Genomic DNA, 23107 nt, shown 5'->3' with positions numbered 1-23107 from the left:
ATCATATATTGCCTCTTAGATTGAAAATGAACTGATAATAGACGAAAAAATGGTTGTTCTTCTCTACTGTTAAAAAGGAAACAAGAGCAACATTTCAAAAGGCCCAGAACCCAATATTTCTTCCATACAAACACTACACTCCTTCCCTATAGCTAACTTATTTTGCCTCTTAGTTTGAAAATGAACTTATAATAGACGAAAAAATAGTTGTTCTCTCTCTACTGCTAAAAAGGAAACTAGAGCAACATTTGAAAAGGGCCAGAATCCAATATTTCTTCCACTATATCTCCTCTTTAATTCACTTCTCTACCTTTCTCATGGCTGGAAAACATTATACGCCAACCGCTTCCATGACCTCCTATACCCTTACACATGCTACACACCTTCCCTAGCCGTCTTGTTTTGCTCCCAGGCCCAGAACAACGCACGTGACCCCGGTTATCGAGTACCCTGAGAACGCTTGGTACCATTTTCACGTTCGGCAAGGGAATATACGCGGCTCAGCTCGCGGTACCAATAGCTAGGGGGCGACAACAAGGTATTGACAGCCGCTTAATGCCTTGCCCTCAGCACCTGCCGCCGCCACCTGTGTGTGTGTGTGTCTTTGTGTGTCTGTGTGTGTGTGTGTGTGTGTGTGTGTGACTTGGCTTGCTAGTTAGCGCCACCTGTCGACCTGAGACGTAGTGTGAAGGGTATAGGCAGGGAGTTCTGTTGCTTTGATGTTGGAGTTTGTTTACATACAGACATACATACATACATATACACATACATATACAGAGAGCATGAATGAAGTAGGTTAAGGATAATGAAAACATAGTAATGAGTGAAGGGATGAATGGTTGAAATGATTGATTGATAGAGATAGATAGATAAAAAGAGAATAGATTTAATAATAATAAAAAAATAATAAAAGAGAAGAGAAAAAAAATGACCAGAAGTAACCTTATTTTTCTTTTCTCTTCCTTCCTTCTTTCCTTCCTTTTCTCCTTTCTACTCCCCTTCTTTCTCCCTCTCTCGCTCCCTCCCTTCCTTCCTTCTCTCCTCCCTACTCCTCCGTCTTCCATGCATCCTCTTTCTTCCTTCCTTCCTTCTTTCTTCCTTCTTCCTTCCTCCTTCCTACTCCCCTTCTTTCTCCCTCTCTCGCTCCCTCCCTTCCTTCCATCTCTCCTCCCTACTCCTCCTTCTTCCATGCATCCTCTTTCTTCCTTCCTTCTTTCTTTCTTTCTTCTTCCTTCCTACTCCCCTTCTTTCTCCCTCCCTTCCATCCTTCCCTCCTCCCTACTCCTCCTTCTTGTTTCCTTCCTCCTCCTCCTTCCTTCCTCTTTCCAGCGCCTGCAGCCACAAGAAGAGCCCGCCCCTCCTCCTCCTCCTCCTCCGCCTCCTCCCACAAGAATACGGGTGAGATTAATCCCTGGAGAAATAAAGAAGAAAAAAAAGACAGAAATAGGAAGGAAAATAAAAGGAAATGGAATAAAAACGGAAAAAAGAAAAAAAGAAAAAAAATGCAATAAGACGGAAGCCCAAATACCAGCGTCTGTTTTTTTTTTTTTTGCTTGATTTTAAAGAGACGCCCGCATGTTCTCTCTCTCTCTCTCTCTCTCTCTCTCTCTCTCTCTCTCTCTCTCTCTCTCTCTCTCTCTCTCTCTCTCTCTCTCTCTCTCTCTCTCTCTCTCACACACACACACACACACACACACACACACACACACACACATATCCCTCCTCCCCCCCCAACACACCTAACCTTCCTTAATTCCTTCTTTCCATCCTCCATTCCTTCCTTCCTTCCTTCCTTCCTTCCCTCCTTCAACCACTCATTCCTTCTGTACTCTCCTCCCTCTACCCTCTCTCTCTCCCTCCCTTCCTCCCTCCTTCCCTTACACACACTACATGCAAAACCTCGCAGGAACATCGTGTAGTGTGTGAGGGCGAGCTGAGGCCCCCAGTGGACAGACCTTCCTCTTTTTCCGCCGCTGGACGAAGAATGCTTACACGTGGCTCACGGCTCACGGAACACACGCCGCCAATTTGCATCCGTGAATATTTTTGCCTAAACCTTTTTTTACCGCATGGGGTCGTGGCCTCACAAACGCCCTCACCCTTGCTCTTGCTGCACGGGGTATATTCTCAAACCTATCGCCACCCTGACTCACATATTTAACAAGGCTTTCGTGTAAGAGTTTGTGTCATGGGTAGTTTTATGATCCTGGTGCGCCATGCAGTGGGACCCTCCTTCTGCACCGTGAACCAAAGAAAACACTCATGAGAATCCGATTTAACTAGGCTTTCCTATAAGAGTTTGTGTCATTTCCAGGGTTAGTTGTATGATCCTGGTGGTAATTTGACCCTTCTTCTGCACCGTGAACCTAAGAAAACACTCATTAGAACCAGATTGATCTTTTTGGCCTTTGAAAGTTGTTGATGCGAGGGGTGGAGGCGTCTCAGAACACCGACGGGCCCAGGAGTGCTGACGCGGCGCTGGCAGTAACACGCTGGCGCTAATGAATTAATCTGCACGAGGCGACGAAGGGATGATTAATTCTGTATACATAAGTTGGGTCGTGTCGCTCAACCGTGGCTAGGAACATGGAGTACTTGATAAAAATAAGAGGAAAAAAGCTACATACAGGACGGTATTCTTAGAAGCGTCCGCCTCTCACCTATTTCGAATGACGGCAGCGCTAATGAATTAATCTGCAAGAGGCAACGAACGGATGATTAATTTTGTGTATATACATAAGCTGCGTCATGGGTTCAAGCGAGTGTATTAACTATATGACATACCCTTCATCGTGGTCGTGTTGCTTAACTGTGGCTATTTCTGCACGAAGCGACGATGGAATGATTAATTCTGTGTACATAAGCTGCGTCATGGGTTCAAGCGACTGTACTAACTATGCCATACCCTTCATCGTGGTCGTGTCGCTTAACTGTGGCTATTTCTGCACGAAGCGACGATGGGATGATTAATTTTGTGTATATACATAAGCTGCGTCATGAGTTCAAGCGACTGTACTAACTATGCCATACCCTTCATCGTGGTCGTGTTGCTTAACTGTGGCTATTTCTGCACGAAGCGACGATGGAATGATTAATTCTGTGTACATAAGCTGGGTCATGGGTTCAAGCTACTGTACTAACTATGCCATACCCTTCATCGTGGTCGTGTCGTTTAACTGTGGCTATTTCTGCACGAAGCGACGATGGGATGATTAATTCTGCGTACATAAGCTGCGTCATGGGTTCAGGCTACTGCACTAACTATGCCATACCCTTCATCGTGGTCGTGTTGCTTAACTGTGGATATTTCTGCACGAAGCGACGATGGAATGATTAATTCTGTGTACATAAGCTGCGTCATGGGTTCAAGCTACTGTACTAACTATGCCATACCCTTCATTGTGGTCGTGTTGCTTAACTGTGGCTATTTCTGCACGAAGCGACGATGGAATGATTAATTCTGCGTACATAAGCTGCGTCATGGGTTCAAGCGACTGTACTGTACCGTTGCCATTATCTGTATAGTGTCGCTCAGCTGTGGCGAAAGTGACATGCCAGGAACGATAAAAATAAGAGGAATATCCACTACGTAATGAATTAATCTGCACGAGGAGACGAACGGATGATTGATTTTGTATACTAAGCTGCGTCATGAATGGGTTCAAGCGACTGTACCGACTATGACATACCCTTCACTGTAGTCGTGTCGCTCACCTGTTGTAATAGTGACATACGTTAAGTGGTAATAACAAAAGGAATGTCCACTATGTATCAGGTTTTCATCATACACTTTTATAGAGTTTGGGTAGATGGTGGATGAGTGGTCAGCGTGCGGGTGCGGCGTCCTGGAACACCAGAGTTCGAGTACCGCCCGCCGCTAAAAGCTGACAATTTTCAGTCACCGCCGAGTGGCCCATGACTACCCCATGCTGTCCTGAAGACCACCTATCAACCCAGACTCTAGATATGCTCTATAAAGAGGGATAAGATTGAGCTACGGGGGGCAGAATGAGCTAAGCAAGATGGCACCACTAAAAATAAAATTGCTCGCGGCGTCCTAGCAAAAATGCCTACCGGTGTCATAGGCTAGGAAAAAAAAAAGACTATTACCTACAGCCTACTTCGTCAATAGAAACAACAAAAAACAACAACAAGAGCCAGCAAACTGTAAAACGCCTTCCCCCTAAATATATTTATATGAAAAACAGAATTCCTACACGCCACTTTTTTCCAGGCTGCTTATGACCTATTTCGCAATATTAATTTTTACCAAGCTTTAAGCACTGCTGTTCCAACACGTCGCCCACCAACCCGTCCCTGCGAGCGCTTGTGTAATAGAAATCTCTCTCTTGCAATCTGACGCAATGAAAATATTAAAGTTCGCGTGATTGGGAAATAAATGTTACAGAGTTCAGTTGAGCGAGCGAGCGAGCGAGAGAGAGAGAGAGAGAGAGAGAGAGAATCATTAAGGTAAATATGAGTGCTATTTGAGTTGGCAAGTGTATAAGCGACTGTTTGGAAGTCCAGATTAAGTCTTTCTCTCTCTCTCTCTCTCTCTCTCTCTCTCTCTCTCTCTCTCTCTCTCTCTCTCTCTCTCTCTCTCTCTCTCTCTCTCTCTCTCTCTCTTTATATTAAATGGCAAGTTAACGTGAACAGCAACAATCCATTACTACGTCTGACAAAGTTCTTGTTTTCAATTTTCCTTCCTTTCTTACTCTCGAAACTGCCTTCCAGCTGATAAGAATTTCAACTATTTTCCCTGTCTTTCTCTCTCTTTAAAGTCTAGGGCAAGGCAAGGCAAGGCAAGGTAACGTTAGCGTATTGGGACAGACACCATTAACAAGATCCATTACTACGCTTATCAGAGGTCTTATTTCTCCGTTTTTCTTCTTCCTTTCTTAATCCTAAACATATCTTCGAACTGATTAGAATTTCAACTCTATTTCCGTCTTATTTCTCTTTCTCTTTTTACATTCAACATAACATCACAGTCTTATCTTTTTTGTTTTCCTTCTTCCATTTTTACTCCAGAATAGATAAGAATTTCAACTATAGGTATTTTTCCCCGTCTCTCCCTCTCTCTTTAAAGTCTACGGCAAGGCAAGGTACCCTCAGCGTATAGGGACCAACATCGTAAACAAGACCCATTACTACGCCTGTCACAGTTACTAGGCGGGCGAGGCAGTTTTATGGCACCTGTATGCTATGACAGCGGTGATGTGAGTGTGTGTGTGTGTGTGTGTGTGTGTGAGTGACCTGAGCTGTGTGTGGGCCGACCAATCTTGTGTAAGTGTCCTATGGGGAGCGTCGTGTATCCTACGCGTCCGTGTGATGTCTCCCGCCTGACTGGTTGGCTCTCCCGGCACTCCTGAATCCAGTTGTGTGTGATGGGACCCTCGACGTAAGCCCGTTTGAGCCTTATCGTATAGGGGCGGACTACGCGGCTTCTGTGGTGGCTGGCGTGATGCTGTCTGGCTTTGGATTATGTAGGTCCATAGTATTTTACGTTTTGGCTTTTGTAGGAGTTTGTGGGCATTTCCAGTGGTAGTTTTATCCCCTTGGTGGTAGTTTAACAAGGCTTCTGTACCATGAATTCCAAAAAAATATTAATGAGAATGCATTTTGCCCCTTTTTTTGCCTTTAGAAATCGTTGATATTAGGGTTTGTTGTGTCTAAGAATGCCGACCTATGAGAGCTGTTCACCGGCGCCGGAATCCGCTGCGAGTGAACTAAACTGAGAGGGAGATTTAGGCTAATACCTGACGCGGGAAGACAGGCACACAGCTAGCTCTCAGTATCTGTGTGGTGGCTGGCGTGATGCTCGTCTGGGATGGGTGGGTGTCTCCTTAGCTATTCACGGCGCCGGAATCTTCTATGACTGGACTAATCTGTGCGTGAGGTTTAGCTTAATGCCAGACGGGGGACGGTAGGCACAGAGTGAGCTCTTAATTAATACGTGCATGTTATAAGGCTTTGGCATTGCTCAGTCGTGAAGGTAATATCTAGACTCTAGATTAATACTGAGACGTTTGAAGGAAAGACTCAAGCAATCATCAAATCAATGGCGCAGGCACGCTAACCACTCAGCCATTAACTCTGCTAGAGGTTACAAGAGGAAACAGTGAAATGCTACCACGATGCCCTCGGCCTTACTCTCAGACGAGTTTGTCGCGGCTAAACTCAACAAATCATCACATCTAACTTTCTTCATTTCCTTCTGCACGCCTCCGGACAGCAATACAAACAGCGACGGAGAAATATGATTACGCTTCCGCGGCCAAACAACAGATATTTCTCCAGGCTCAAGAAGAGAAGCAAGGAGGAGGAAGAGGCTGCCAGAAACGAGGGAAAAAATTCACACTTTATGGCACAGACAGAGCGAGACGGAGTGCAGCGCTTGAGAGCTTTATGATGACGGAGATACCAGGAGCTGCCAGGAGCCCTAAAACCTACTCCTACATTCTGCTTGGACGCGACTCTCAACCGTGACGGATCAAGTGAGCAACAGTCTGAATATATTTGCAAGGGAGGGGGGCATTCACCATGGTCTGATTACGTGCTAGACTCAATCCCCTGCCAGTTTCCTCCTCAAATAAACTCTGCATTAACTATATTTTCAAAGTCAACAATTAAATAAGATTAGTAATATTCTAGTGAGTGTTCTTTCATGTTTATGGTACGGACGAAAGCTCAAACTACCACCTGTTTCGTAAAACCACCTCTGGAAATGCCCCCCACAACTCCTACGAAAGCCTTGCCAAATGTGTGTGTGCTTGGGCGCCGTGTGTGTGTGTGTGTGTGTGTGTGTGTGTATTGTCATGTCCCCGTCTCTATATTCATTCCCCTTTATCTCTGAGTTCGTGAAATGCTCGTCGCTTGAGGCCCGGCAGGATTCAGACCGTTCCGTTTGTCAATAGCAATCGGTGTGTGTCTGTGTGTGTGTGTGTGTGTGTTTAGTCAGTCAACCAGTCAGTCAGTCAGTCAGTCAGTCAATCTGTCAATCAGTCAGTCATCTAGTCAGTCAGTCAGTCAGCCAGTCATTCATTAATTCATTCATTTATTCAGTCAGTCAGTCAGTCAGTCAGCCAGCCAGCCAGTCAGTCAGTCAATCAGCCAGTCAAGTCAGTCAATCAGTCAATCATCTAGTCAGTCAGTCAGTCAGTCATCCATTAATTAATTAATTAATTCATTCATTCATTCAGTCAGTCAGTCAGTCAGTCCATAATATTAACATGAGAAAAAAAAAAATTCCCTGCCAAAAACTAAAGGGCAGAAGAAGAATTAGGGTCCGGTGAGAATTAAGGATAAGTGATGAAGCGACTTGTACCCGAGAATATATTTTTAGTTTCGGGGAAGTTGTAATTCTCCGCTTGACTTATGTATATATATTTTTTGCCTCTTATTTTTTGCATATTCGTTTTTCTTTCTTTCCTTCGTTCTTTTTTTTTTACTTCTTCTTCTTCTTCTTTTTCTTCTTCTTCTTGTTCTTGTTTTTTTTCTCTTTTTGTTCTTGTTCTTCTGCTTCTTCTTCTTCTTGTTCTTTCTTCTTCTTCTTCTTCTTCTCCTCCTAGTTTAACATACCCACTTTTTTTTTTCCCTCTTGCTCTACTCTTTTTCCTTTTTCTCTTACCCTTCATCTCCTCCTCTCCCTCCTCCTCTCCTCTTTTTCCTCTTTCTCTTACCCTTCATCTCCTCCTCTCCCTCCTCCTCCTCCTTCTCTTCAATTCCTTTTTCCTCTTCCTCTCTTTTTCCTGCTCTCTTCCTCTTCCTTCTTCCTCTTCTTCCTCCTTCCTCCATTTACTTATTTTATCTTCACTTTCCTATATTCTAGTTTTTTTTCTTCCTCTTCTCCTTCTCCTCTCCTTCCTCCTCCTCCTCCTCGTCCTCCTCTTCCCCTCTTTGCCATTTCGTCACTTCCTCTCTTCTCCTTTCTTTTCTCTCTCTCTCTCTCTCTCTCTCTCTCTCTCTCTCTCTCTCTCTCTCTCTCTCTCTCTCTCTCTCTCTCTCTCTCTCTCTCTCTCTCTCTCTCTCTCTCTCTCCCTAACTTTTTCTCTCTCTCTCTTTCTCTCCCTCTTTTATCTCCCTCTCTCTGTCCTTCCTTCCTCCGATTTTTCATACTCTGGAGGAGGAAAAGTTGTCCCTCCATCCTACTTCCCTCTTCTCTCCTCTCTCTCTCTCTCTCTCTCTCTCTCTCTCTCTCTCTCTCTCTCTCTCTCTCTCTCTCTCTCTCTCTCTCTCTCTCTCTCTCTCTCTCTCTCTCTCTCTCCTCCTCCTCCTCCTCCTCCTCTCCCCTGACTCGTTAAAGCGCCCTCTTACTTTTTAATTTTCATTGCTTTCTTTACCTCCTCCTCCTCCTCCTCCTCCTCCTCCTTTTCCTCCTCCTCCTCCTCCTCCTCCTTTTCCTCCTCCCCCTTCTCCTCCTCCTCCTCCTCCTCCTCCTCCTCCTCCTCTGACCCTGATGTTTTGTGAATATGCATAGAGGTTGGGAGGAAGAAGAGGAAGGAAGGAAGGAAGGGAGAGAGAAGGTGGAGGGAGAAGGAAAGGTGGGAGGAGGGAGAGAGAAGGGAGGTGGAGGGAGAAGGAGGGAGAAAATGAACAAACGAGGAAGGGAGAAGGAGGAAGGGAAGGAAGGAAGAAAGGAGGGAAGGAAGAAAGGAAGGGAAGGGAGAGAGAGAGAAAAGTCAGCGTATGCATCTAAGGTTTGCGTCATTATGGAGGAAAGAAATTAAGAGTTGGAGGAAGAAAAAAACAGAAAGTCAAGGGAGGGAAGGAAGGGAGGGAGGGAGGGAGGCGCCGCGGCCATGGGTGCCTCAAGGAGCCTTTGATCCAGTGCGGGAGGAGATTTTTTTTAACTTTTTTCCATTTTTTAACCAATACAGTTTTTATATGAACGGAAAAGGAAGGAAAAATGTGGGTTATATTTTATACTCTTTGAGGCTCATTTTCTCTCCTTCCCTTGCTCGCTTCATGTTCTTTTTCCCTTCTGTTATTTTTTTTATTTTTTCAATAAATAGTTTTTTATGCAATGGAAAATAGTGGGAAAAAAGTGTGATATATATATATATATATATATATATATATATATATGTATATATATATATATATATATATATATATATATATATATATATATATATATATATATATATATATATATATATATATATATATATATATATCTATTTCTCTCTCTCTCTATCTCTCTCTCCCTCTCTTTCTCTCCATTCATGCCCTCCCTCACCCTGCATATAAAAACATGACTGACTCGCCTCTCTATCTCTCTCTCTCTAATTAAGCGAAGTGACTATGAAAGGCCCAGACAAGCGTGAAAAGAACTGCGATTACCAATTACCTCACGTGTATTGAGCGGCAGAAAATTAGTGCAGGGCCCCCTTGAAAGAGCTGACACAGGAGCGGAGTAGTAACGTGTGTAGACAAGGGTGATATAGACATGCAGAGGATGAGGAGGAGGGGTAAGTGAGGGGGATGTAATCGTTTTGAGTTGGAGAAAATTAGCATAGGACCCCCTTGAAGGAACTGAACATACTGACACAGGCGCTGAGTAGTAACGTGTGTAGACAAGAGTTATAATGAAAGGCGGCTAAGAAGAGGGAAAGGAGGAGGAGTACGTAAGTGAAGAGAATGTAGTAATTTTTGAGTTGGAGAAAATTAGCGTAGTGCCCCCTTTGAAAGAACTGAACATGCTGACACAGGCGCTGAGTATTAACGTGTGTAGACAAGAGTTATAATGATAAGCAGCCAAGCGGAGGGAGAGCAGGAGGAGTAAGAGAAGAGAATGTGATAATTTTTGAGTAGAAGAAAATTAGTGAACTGCCTCCTTGAAAGAACTGAACCAAGTAACACAGGGAACGAGTATAATATAACGTGTACAGCCTGGAGTGATACTGAAGGCAAGGGAAAGGTATAGTTAAAGTTTGCGGCATACACTATACCTACGCGTGGCCACAGTGCTCATCTCCGTCACACTGCCCCTTGAGCCTATGGTAAGCAGGAACCCATTACCCCGGGCCACAGGGCAAAGGGAAGGGAGTCTAATAACCTCATCCATTGTAATTATTTGATGGTCTTTATACATATGCAGAGTTTGTCGCCATTAATACGCTGTTATGGTAATGCTTATGATGATCTGTTAATAGTAATGTTATGCAAGTGACCTTCAGACGAGTATTTGTCAGGGGAAATTGCAGTTAGGTAGCTATACTAAATCAGCTTAATGAGAGAGAGAGAGAGAGAGAGAGAGAGAGAGAGAATTATATAAAAATAAATTGAGCCTTGAATCATTATCTTTCGACAATCTCCCCTCTCTCTCTCTATCTATCTATCTAAACTTAATACATTGGTAACAAGAGAAATAAGATGCTCCCCCCCTCTCTCTTTCTCTCCCTCTCTCTCTTTCTCTCTTGAACGGCATCTTCAACCCGCGTCCTAATTGGCGTCGCCCTTAGGCCAGTAAGATGACGCGGATGAAAAATGACCAACACGAAGAGAGAAAGAAACAACACAGATAGATAGACAGATAGATAAATAGATAGCAAGAGAGAGAGAGAGAAAGGGGGGGAGAGAGAGAGAAAAGAAAGAGAGAAAGAAGAAACTAGTGAATTGTGAACTGACATGGAGTGACCTATAAGTATTTCTCTCTCTCTCTCTCTCTCTCTCTCTCTCTCTCTCTCTCTCTCTCTCTCTCTCTCTCTCTCTCTCTCTCTCTCTCTCTCTCTCTCTCTCTCTCTCTCTCTCTCTCTCTCTCACACACACAGAGCTCTCATCTCTCTCTCTCTCTTCCTCTTCTTCCTCCTCCTCCTCCTCCTCTTCTTCTTCGTCTTCTCCTTCTATGAAATCAGTAATAAGATGATATCCTGTCCCTTCCTTCCCCCCTCCCACCCACACGCATAGTCAGCCACATAAGTCTTTCCGGTTACCACGGGCGTTCAGGAGAAGAGAAAAGGAGGGAGAAATGTTAAACGGGGTAGGGAAGAGGAGACATAGGTCGGTATAATAAGACATTTTCGCTTCTCACGTGAACTATTTTTAAAGGTCAAAGAGGGGATCAATCCTGTTCCTATGAGTGTTTCTTTAGGTTTACGGTTCAGAAGAAGGATCAAACTACCACCAGGGTCATAAAACTACCCCTGGATATGTCCCAAACTCCTACGAAAGCCTTGTCAAATGTGTGAACTTTAGCAACGAAATGTTGAGTAATACGACCACACATAAAGTCCCTTGCAAAAACACCCAGCCAGTTCCTTCCCCACCGCAGAAATAAACCAACTAAACTTACAACCAGGGTCAGAAGAGACAAAAACCGTGATATATCCAGGAAGTTACACACACACGGGATATGAAAGAGGGAAAATAAATCCCTTGCATAAGCCATCTGCCCGATTCCTTTCCCAGCGCAGAAATAAATCCACTAAAGTGTGACTAAACTTACAACCAGGAAGTTACACACACACGGGATAGGAAAAAGGAAAAATAGAGTCTCCTGCAAAAGCCATCTACCCAATTCCTTCCCCACCGCAGCAACAAACTCACTGACCTTACAACCAGTGGCGGTATTCCCAGATGCTTCCGAAGCCTCTCAAATCAACTATTTCCAAAGGCCAAAAAGAGGATGAATCGGGTTCTAATAAGTGTTTGTCTAGGTTCATGGGAGAGAAGAACGGTCAAACTACCACAAGGGGCATAAAACTACCCCAGGAAATGCCCACAAATCCAACTATATACGAAAGCCTTGGCAAATAGGTGTGCTTGGGCGCCGAAATGGACCCAGAATCGGAAGTTACACCCCCCCCCCCCCTCCACACACACACACACACACACACACACACACACACGAGAGAGAGAAAGGAAGGTCAGTAAGAACGAAAAATAAACTCCGCTGCAAAGAGAGGAAGAAAAAACAAACAAAAAAAATTCCACTAACTTTGAGGAAGACGGTAAATCAGAATGTGGAGGAGAAGGTGAGGGTGTCGGTCTGTCCCTTCACGCAGTTACTCTTGCCTCATGACCCAAGTTTAAGTTCAAGTTTAAGAGATTTTCCAACTCGCTAACGACATCACGAACGTAACAGGTGGCGGAATGTGATTAGAGCGAGAGAGAGAGAGAGAGAGAGAGAGAGAGAGAGTCTTCATATTCGCTCATCGCTCATGTGGTGTGTGTGTGTGTGTGTGTGTGTGTGAGAGAGTGTGCATGTATGTATGTATGTATGTATATAGGTAGGTAGGTGCTGTACAGTTATTATTGACAAGACGAGACTCCGTGGGCATCTAGCCAAGGATCAGCGGTGCGTCCGTCTCGTAAGGTAGATGATTAAAAAGGTAAGTCACCCAGAGGTAAGGAACGACAGATGGGGACTTGAAGACTGCGGGGGTGGCTTATACAAGGGAAACGTGACAGTGTGGTGCCTCGTGAGTGAAAGGTTCGTCCCACCCACCCACGACTTTTCTCTGATGCTTCTCTTCCCGTCTCGTTCACTATCAAGACCTTCGCTGTGTTTGTCTACCCATGCCATCCTTCTGTCATCTATAGGACTCTACGGGGGCGGCTTATGCAAGGGAAACGTGACATTGTGGTGCCTCGTGGCTGAAAGGTTCGTCCCACCCACCCACGGCTGTTCTCTAATAGTTCTCTTCCCGTCTCGTTCACTATCAAGACCTTCGCTGTGTTTGTCTACCCATGCCATCCTTCTGTCATCTATAGGACTCTACGGGGGCGGCTTATGCAAGGGAAACGTGACATTGTGGTGCCTCGTGGCTGAAAGGTTCGTCCCACTCATCCACGACTGTTTTCTAATAGTTCTCTTCCCCTCTCGTTCAGTATCAAGACCTTCGCTGTGTGCTTGTCTACCCATGTCATCCTTCTGTCATCTATAGGACTCTACGGGGGCGGCTTATACAAGGGAAACGTTACTCTGTGGTGCCTCGTTACTGAAAGGTTCGTCCCACCCACCCACGGCTGTTCTCTAATGCTTCTTTTCCTTCCATTCGTTCACTATCAAGACCTTAGTTGTGTTTGTCTACCCATGTCATTCCTCTGTCATCTATAGGACTCTACGGGGGCGGCTAGTACAAGGGAAACGTGACAGTGTGGTGCCTCGTTACTGAAAGGTTCGTCCCACCCACCCACGACTTTTCTCTGATGCTTCTCTTCCCGTCTCGTTCACTATCAAGATCTTCGCTGTGTTTGCCTACCCGGGTTTTCCTTCTGCCTCTCTCTCTGTGTCTAGTCTGTCTTGTAAGCTTAGTAAGAGTTCGCCCGGCTTAGACTGTTACTTGATGCTTCTCTCTCTCTCTCTCTCTCTCTCTCTCTCTCTCTCTCTCTCTCTCTCTCTCTCTCTCTCTCTCTCTCTCTCTCTCTCTCTCTCTCTCTCTCTCTCTCTCTCTCTCTCTCTCTCTCTCTCTCTCTCTCTCTCTCTCTCTCTCTCTCTCTCTCTCTCTCTCTCTCTCATCCACTCACTTACTATCAAGACCTTAGCTATGTGTTTATCTACCCGGGTTATTTTTCTGTTTCTTCGTCTAGTCTTTCTCGTAAGTTAAGCAAAAGTCCACTACAACCTTTACTGTCTCCTAATGCTCATTCTACCATTTCTTGAACCTCCTCTGAGTTTAAACAGCTCCATTTGTCAATAGTTCTACGTGTGTATGTGTGTGTGTGTGGGGGGGGGGGGTGGAGTGGGGAGTTGTTTATGTGTGTGTGCGTGTGTACCTATGTGTGTGTGTGTGTGTGTGTGTGTGTGTGTGTGTGTGTGTGTGCGCGCGCGTTCCCTGGTGACCCGGGACTATTAGCTTGAGTAGAGGCTTTAATCAGCATCGCCGCGGAACGTGAATTCATCCACACACAAAAAAGACTGCTGCTTCTGCGTCTTACCCGGCGACGAGAGAGAGAGAGAGACAGAGAGGAGCTAGCCATTTCAAACACACATAAAGACGACCCACATAAGCTTCAATCTATAGCACGACCACCACCACCACCACCACCAGGAAGAGAGGGACAAACCCATCACCACCACCACCACCACCACCAGGACGAGAGGGACAAAGCCATCACCAACACCACCACCACCATCACTACCACCACCACCACCAGGAAGAGAGGGACAAAGCCATCACCAACACCACCACCACCATCACTACCACCACCACCACCACCATCACTACCACCACCACCACCAGGAAGAGAGGGACAAAGGCATCACCAACACCACCACCGCCACCACCACCACCACCACCACCACCACCACCACCACGACCACCGCCAGGACGAGAAGGACAAAGCCATCACCACCACCATCATCACCACCACCACCATCACCACCACCACTATCACTACCACCACCATCACCACCACCATCAGCACCAGGGGCAAACGGGACGCCATACCAATCTGTCTTGTCCAGCGCGAGGTAATGGATAGCTTTACGAGGAGGAGGAGGAGGAAGAGGAGGAGGAGGAGGAGGAAGAAGAGAAAATGGGGTAGTAGCAGTTGTGGGAAAAGGATGAAGAGAAGAAAGAAAATAAAAAAAGATGAGGAGGAGGAAGAGGAGAAGGAGGAGGAAGAGGAGGAGGAGGAGGAGGAGGAGGAGGAGGAGTCTTAATAAGCTTGAGTGACGTTTAGGCTGTCAAAAGGGAAGCCTCGTATGTATATGTATGTATGTATGTATGTATGTATGTATGTATGTATGTGTGTATGTATGTGTGTATGATATGTTTACTTATGCATCAGAATCGATATTTAGGTCAGGCAATTGCTAGGAAATCTGTGTGTGTGTGTGTGTGTGTGTGTGTGTGTGTGTGTGTGTGTTTATTTATAGAATCGATGCGTAGCTACGTCTGGATTAGGGAGAAAAGATGTGCGTGTGCGTATGCGCGCGCGCGCGTGTGTGTGTGTGTGTGTGTGTGTGTGTGTGTGTGTGTGTGTGTGTGTGTGTGTGTGTGTGTTCTTCCCTCATATGCGTGCTTACCACAAAAAACTCATGCATTCTACATGAGACGCTGGCTCGTTAAACACTTTATATCACTTAATTTCCTCTACTCGTGTTGTCCGAAGCATTCTCAGTTCCCTTGACGCTAAAATGACAGCCAAGCAACGGCCACAACAACTCTGAACAACCCAGAAGGAATATATAGACAAAGAAATGTCACTTGATATCACTAACCTAACCTAACCTATACCCAAAGCAAACCAGGCTGCCAATAAGACTCCTAAACCCTTACCATTAAAATTAAATTCGAAAAAACTCACTTTCTATCCATCGTGTGAAGGAGAGAGTGAACCCAGTGACATATTATTAACTAGGTCACCATCATATACCCAAACCAACGCCAATATAAAGACCAATAATGAACCTTCCACAAAGAATATCAATGCGAAAAGCCTCACTTCATATCCATCGTGTGAATGAGAGTGAACCCAGTAACATATTATTAACTAAGTCACCATCATATACCCAAACCAACGCCAATATAAGGAAGCATAATGAACCTTCCACAAAGAATATCAATGCGAAAAGCCTCACTTCATATCCATCGTGTGAATGAGAGTGAACCCAGTAACATATTATTAACTAAGTCACCATCATATACCCAAACCAACGCCAATATAAGGAAGCATAATGAACCTTCCACAAAGAATATCAATGCGAAAAGCCTCACTTCATATCCATCGTGTGAAGGAGAGAGTGAACCCAGTAACATATTATTAACTAAGTCACCATCATATACCCAAACCAACGCCAATATAAGGAAGCATAATGAACCTTCCACAAAGAATATCAATGCGAAAAGCCTCACTTCATATCCGTCGTGTGAATGAGAGAGTGTACCCAGTAACATATTATTAACTAGGTCACATTCACACAGCCAAACCAACCAGGCTATAGACAAGACCCCTGAACCTTTGACAACGAATATAAGAGACGAAAAACTTCATTAGCATCTTGCGAATCAACGAGTGTACACAGTGACATATTATTAACTGGGTCACATTCGTACACCCATCCAGGCCATATCATACGCAATTTAGGACTCGTTGTAACAGAGACCAATATGAAAGGCAAATAAGGTCGCGGTGGTCATACATATCCATCACGTGAACGAATGGCTGAACTCAACGCCATATCGACAGGGACTCAAGCATACGTGCAAGCTGGCCAGGTTTATACAGCACATAGCATAGGGGTTACGGTGGAGAAAGGGAGTAGGACTGAGAATAGACTTGGAGGGTTACAGAAGGCCTTGATAATAGAGGAATATGACAAGGTGGGCTGGAACTCTCATACACGCAAGCTAGTCTGGTTTATATTGCATGAAGGAGAGGTTTTATGTGGGAGGGGAAAGGGATTTGGACCGAGAATAGACTTGGAGGGCCACTGAGGACCTTGATAATAGAGGAAGAAAGGGTTAGGATGTTATAAGAGACCTGAAGTATATATATCCTTGGTTCAGACCCTAAGATACGGCCCGAAGTGTATGATATAAACTGGAACAGAGTACTAAGGAAGGATAGAATCGAATAAGGGCTACAGAAGGCCTTGATAATAGAGAAAGAAAAGGTTAGGATATTATAAGAGACCTGAAGTATATATCTCCTTGGTTCAGACCCTAAGATACGGCCCGTAGTGTATGATATAAGCTGGAACAGAGTACTAAGGAAGGATAGAATCGATTATCGGGCTACAGAAGGCCTTGATAATAGAGGAAGAAAGGGTTAGGATATTATAAGAGACCTGAAGTATATATCCCCTTAGTTCAGACCCTAAGATACGGCCCGAAGTGTATGATATAAACTGGAACAGAGTACTAAGGAAGGATAGAATCGAATAAGGGCTACAGAAGGCCTTGATAATAGAGGAAGAAAGGGTTAGGATATTATAAGAGACCTGAAGTATATATATCCTTGGTTCAGACCCTAAGATACGGCCCGAAGTGTATGATATAAACTGGAACAGAGTACTAAGGAAGGATAGAATCGAATAAGGGCTACAGAAGACCTTGATGATAGAGAAAGAAGAGGTTAGGGAGTTTTAAAAGGCCTGAAGCGTACATTTGTAAGGTCGAGACTCAAAGATACGGCCCATAGTGTATGATATAGGAGGGAATTTAGTACTTAGCAGCGAAAGACGTTGATTCCGGGCTACAGAACGATGCGAATAGAGGAAGAAGAAGGAAGAAGTCAGGGCGTTACAAGAGAGCTGAAGCATAATAGATCTCCTTGGTTCAGACCCTACGATACGGGCCACAATGTATGATTTAAGCGGAGACAGAGTGTTAGGGATTGAAGTAAGCGAATGGATGGCTACAGACCTTGGTAATAGAGGAATATGAGGTCAGGGCAAATCTATACCACTGACATTTCTTCATTCAATATCTGACATCTGTTTTCACGCGCTGTTACCTTCTGGCTGACTGAATGACCGTCTTTTTTCCTTCCCTTCACTTTCCCGACTAATCAGCTGTTTTTCACCTTCTGCGTCCTTCAGTCCTTCAATACAGGTGTCACTTCTTCACTAAATACCTGACATCTGTTCTCACGAGCTGTTACCCTTTGTACTAATCAGCTGTCTTTCACCCTCTTCGTCCATCAGTATAATCCCCTTCTTACTCCTTCCTTTCCATCGGTTTCCTTCCCATCACTTCCCTTCCTTTCACTTCTTCCTTTGACTAATCAGCTTTCTCTCACCCTTTGCGTCCATCAGTTTAATCCCCTTCTTACTCTTTCCTTTCCATCGGTTTCCTTCCCATCATTTCCCTTCCTTTTACTTCTTCCTTTGACTAATCAGCTTTCTCTCACCCTTTGCGTCCATCAGTTTAATCCCCTTCTTACTCCTTCCTTTCCTTCCTTCCCTTCCTTCACTTCTTTCTTTGACTTTTTATTTCTACAGCAAAGGAGGCAGCTCAAGGGTTAAAAAAAGGAAGCAATAATAAAAAAATAAAAAAAAGCCCGTTATTCGCTGCTCCTACAAAAAGCTGAGAAGACTGTAAGAAAGATAGGTCAATTATTTCCCTTCCTTCACTTCTTTCTTTGACTTTTTTTCTACAGCAAAGGAGGCAGCTCAAGGGTTAAAAAAAAGGAAGCAATAATGAAAAAAAAGCCCGCTATTCGCTGCTCCAACAAAAAGCTCAGGAGTTTTCTTTTTCTTTTTTATTTAACATTAGAGGACACGACTCAGGGACAATAAGAAGAGTACAAAAAAAAAAGCCCGCTACTCGCCGCTCCTATAAAAGATAAAAGTAAAGAGTAGCCAAAAGAGAGGTCAATTTCGGGTGGAGAGGTGGGAGAAAGAGAGGTCAATTTCGGGAGGAGAGGTGGCAGAAAGAGAGGTCAATTTCGGGAGGAGAGGTGGGAGAAAGAGAGGTCAATTTCGGGTGGAGAGGTGGGAGAAAGAGAGGTCAATTTCGGGTGGAGAGGTGGGAGAAAGAGAGGTCAATTTCGGGAGGAGAGGTGGGAGAAAGAGAGGTCAATTTCGGGAGGAGAGGTGTTCTGATACCCTCCTCTTTGACGAATCAGCTTTCTCTCACCATCTGCGTCCTTCAGCTAAATCCCCTTCTTCTTATTCTAATTAGGGTCATAAGAGAGGATCAGGGCGACGTGGGGACAGGACTTAATTCTCCTTAGGGTGTGTGTGAGGCGGAAAGAATGAGTAACACCTCCACAAACGCATTCTAATCCCCTCTTTCCTTTACCCTCAATCCCTTCCTGACCATATCTTTTCATGACTGTATATAGATCGGTGTTCTCAGACGCTTCCTCGGGTATAATTTCTACGCTTTTTTTTTCTTTATGACATTGATATGACCCTGAACTTAACATTGCCACTCACCTATTCACAATCCCTTTCATTTTTATTTTATTTATTCCCTTATGTTCTTGTCACGTTCCTGAACTCCCATTGCTAACTACCCTCTGTCTGTTTCCTTTCCTTCCTCTGTCCTGTCTTTCCTTTGAGTTTGAGGAATATAGGAATACACACGGTTTCAACCATCCTATTCTACCCCTTTTCTTTACTCTTTCATTCCTTACGTCCTTGTCACGCCCATGAACTCCCATTGCTAACTACCCTCTGTCTGTTTCTTTTCCTTCCTCTATCCTGTCTTTTCTTTGAGTTTGAGGAATATAGGAATACACACACTGTTTCATCCATTCTATTCTACTTTTTCTTTACTCTTTCATCCCTTTCGTCCTTGTCACGCCCATGAACTCCCATTGCTAACTACCCTCTGTCTGTTTCTTTTCTTTCCTCTATCCTGTCTTTCCTTTGAGTTTGAGGAATATAGGAATACACACGGTTTCAACCACCCTATTCTACTTTTTCTTTACTCTTTCATCCCTTTCGTCCTTGTCACGCCCCTGAACTCCCATTGCTAACCATCCTCTTACAATATCTTTCCTTTTCCTTATCCTATCTCCCCTTACGTCCATGTCATGCCCCTAAACTTAACATCAAGGGAAAGCAAGACACTTCAGTCACTCTATTCTGTATGTCCTTGTCACACCCCTGAACTGCTATTGCCAACCACCCTCATACAATCTCTTTCCCTATGCCCTCGTCACGCCTCATGATAAGTCAATGGAAGAACTCACACGAAGGCCAAGCAACACTCACACCACGGCACTCACCTACATAGACACACCCAATTGCCAACCACCCTCTTACTGTCTCTTTTCCTATGTCTATCACTCCACCCCTTACGCCCTTGTCACTCTCTTGAACCTAACATCGAAGTAAAAGCCCCCGCCACTCACCTCAGCTTGGGGTGCTTGAGGAACATGAAGATAAGCGCCCCGTTGCCCACGACTCCCGTTACGAAGATGACCGCAAACACGATAGGCACCAGGTAAGTCTCCGGCCGCAGGTGGTAGGGCTTGTACCTGTCCTCCCCCTCGATGCTGTCCCCGAGGGGCGCCTGAGTGACCAGGGCCGACAGAGTCTCGTTGAAGTCCTCGTAGGGGGAGAGAGTGCTCATGTTGGAGGCGGCCCAGGCTTCCATTTTTATTAGTACTGGGGACCAGGTGTCGGTGGTATTAGTTTTCCTTTTATTCTATGTTCTTTTCGCTGCCATTCTTCTCTTGAGAGGCTGGAGAAGGTGTCAGTTAGGTTCTTTTTATTTCATGTTCTCCTTCTTTTGAGGGTCCGAGAAGGTATCAGTGGTATTAGGGTCAGTATATTTCAGGCTCTTCTCTTGAAGGTTTGCAGAGGGCATCTGCGGTATTAAATTCTTTTCTATTTTATGATCTTTTCGGGGCCATTCTTCCTAGCACTGGGGTATAAGTGTCATGGGTATCAGGTTTTTCATGTTTCACGTTCTTCTCTTGAAGGGTTGGAGAGGGGACCAGTGATATCAGGTTCTATTTAAGGTTCTGTTTGCAGCCATTCCTTTTTCGAGGGTTCTTTGAGAGGGTCTTCTTGAGAGCAAGAAGTTCAGCTTGAGATAAGGTCGCTGGGTACTCAGGTTCACTCTGAGGCGGTGCTCGCAGCGGGAATGACAGCCAGGCCGCGGCGGCAAAAGCCTGCACCGCTGCCTGGATGAACTCAGTGGCCGGAAAAGATTACCAGACGTCTTGAGCTCTCGCTGGTTGACGGGGAACAACACTCAGGCCAAGCCAAGGATTTTACACCCTCAGACACAATTAATGTTTCTCCTTTCTCAAGGTCCGCCCTCCACTTACAAAGTTTGTGCACTAAGTCACTGAAACACTGCAGGTCAGAGGTGATATCTCTCTCTCTCTCTGTCTCTATCACTCCCAGTCTTGCGGGTGACCCGAAACAAATATTTTTTTTCTCCCTTCTGACAAAATCATTAATATTTCTCCTCCATTACGTTTCGTCCTCCACTACAACTTTATATTGCAAGTCACTGAGGCACTACAGATCAAGGGTATTAAGTCTCTCTCTCTCTCTCTCTCTCTCTCTCTCTCTCTCTCTCTCTCTCTCTCTCTCTCTCTCTCTCTCTCTCTCTCTCTCTCTCTCTCTCTCTCTCTCTCTCTCTCTCTCTCTCTCTCTCTCTCTCTCTCTCTCTCTCTCTCTCTCTCTCTCTTAGCCTTTTCGAGGAACTTGCCAAACATACATATTTTTTTCTCTCTCTTCAGGTACAATAATAAATGCTTCTCCTCCAGTACAGTTATATATTGCAAGTCACTGAGGCACTACAGATCAAGGGTATTAACACTCTCTCTCTCTCTCTCTCTCTCTCTCTCTCTCTGAGCCTTTGAGAGCAACTTGCCAAACATACATATTTTTTTCTCTCTCTTCAGGTACAATAATAAATGCTTCTCCTCCAGTACAGTTATATATTGCAAGTCACTGAGGCACTACAGATCAAGGGTATTAACACTCTCTCTCTCTCTCTCTCTCTCTCTCTCTCTCTCTCTCTCTCTCTCTCTCTCTCTCTCTCTCTCTCTCTCTCTCTCTCTCTCTCTCTCTCTCTCTCTCTCTCTCTCTCTCTCTCTCTCTCTCTTCGTCTTTTCGGGGAACTCGGCAAACAAATATTTTTTCCTTTCAGATAAAACCGACACTTCCTCAATTTCCGTCGGCAAGTCACTCAGAGAGGAACAGTGTTACATTGCAAGTCACTGAAGCACTAAGTCTCTCTCTCTCTCTCTCTCTCTCTCTCTCTCTCTCTCTCTCTCTCTCTTAGTCTTGCAGGAAACACAACCAAAGACAATACAATTCTTTCTACGGACAAAACTAATACTTCTTTCTTCAGTTTCCGCCAGTCAGTCACTCGGCGAAGCACAATGTTATATTGCAAGTCACTGAAGCACTATGTCCCCGCCTCCTCCTCTTCCTCTCACAAGATTTTGCTCTCCAGCCACGCAAAGAAGCCACGAACTACCTCACGGACCATACCTCAAGCTACACGCCACCGTTCTGTGCCTCATATCAGTTGTTTCCTCCTCGCTAAGTCCAAATAACATTCAACACAGCACTGGTACACACACATTCACGAGGCTCTCAAGAACTTCGTATGTGCAACTGATTAACAAACTCTCCCTTACTCAGTCTTGAAGGGGAGGAAGGAGGAGATTAAGTTACGTTTCCTCTTCGCTAAGTCCAAATAACATTCAACACAGCACTGGTACACACACATACACAAGGTTTTTAGTGACTTCGTATGTACAACTGATTAACAAACTCTCCCTTACTCAGTCTTGAAGGGGAGGAAAGAGGAGATTAAGTTAAGTTTCCTCCGCGCTAAGTCCAGTAACCTTCAACACAGCACTGGTACACACACATACGCAAGACTCTCAGGAACTTCGTATGTAGAATTAACTAACTTTCCCTTATAGTCTTGAAGGAAAAGAAAGCGAAGCACATAAACTTTTGGGTCATGTTCTTAAACCCTTCAGGGTCCAGGCACACACACATTTGACAAGGCTTTCGTAGGGACTGTTCTGGGCATCACCACTACTAGTTCTATGGCCCTGGTGGTAGTTTGACCCTTCTTCTGCACCGTGAATGCGAAAAAACACTCATGCGAACCCGTTTAGTCTCCTTTTGGGCGTTTAGAAATTAAGAGATGATGGGAGGCGGAGGCGTCTAAGAGGGTCCACCAAAGTTAGCGTTGGAGGGCCCAGCGAGCGAGCGAGGAAGGAGCGTGTGTGTTGTGGGTGAGGCGGTCGAGGTGGGAGTGAGCGAGAGAGCGCGAGAACTTGTTGGTGCCAGAGATGGAAGGCGAGAGAGAGGTTTGGTGGTGGCGTCCACGCGCATATCACACATACACATACACACACACACACACACACACACACACACACACACACACACACACACACATATATTTCCTATTCCCTTCCCTTTCTCTCCTATCCCTATTCTTCTCTTTCCTTCCCTTCCTTTCCCATACCTTCCCTTCACTTCTTTTTCTTTCATTTTCCTTCCTTTCCATCCCTTTCTTTCCTTTCCATTTCATTCCCACCCTTTCCCTTCTCTTCCCTTCCCATCCTTTCCCTTCTCTTCCATTCCCTTCCATTCCCATCCCTTTCCTTCCCTTCTCATCCCTTCCCTTCCTTTCCCTTCTCTTCCCTTCCCTTCCATTCCCATCCCTTTCCTTCCCTTCTCTTCCCTTCCCTTACTTTACCTTTCCTACCCTTT

General features: G+C 44.9%; 2 protein-coding genes across 2 annotated transcripts in view; both read right to left on the bottom strand.

Annotated features, from left to right (window-relative positions):
- LOC127002306 (neuropeptide CCHamide-1 receptor-like) overlaps positions 1-20003 on the bottom strand; it is an 86737-nt gene extending 66734 nt beyond the window's left edge. Inside the window, exon 1 of the mRNA XM_050868121.1 lies at positions 19759-20003. Coding sequence (XP_050724078.1) covers positions 19759-20003 — 245 coding nt within the window. The remainder of the gene's footprint in view (positions 1-19758) is intronic.
- The window catches only part of LOC127002248 (mutS protein homolog 4-like), a 135131-nt gene that overhangs the window by 65831 nt on the left and 46193 nt on the right, over positions 1-23107 (bottom strand). The window lies entirely within an intron of this gene.

Source organism: Eriocheir sinensis, chromosome 22 (assembly GCF_024679095.1).
Source record: "Eriocheir sinensis breed Jianghai 21 chromosome 22, ASM2467909v1, whole genome shotgun sequence".
Classification (NCBI taxonomy): Eukaryota; Metazoa; Arthropoda; class Malacostraca; order Decapoda; family Varunidae; genus Eriocheir; species Eriocheir sinensis.
This window is presented reverse-complemented; position numbering and strand designations above follow the sequence as displayed.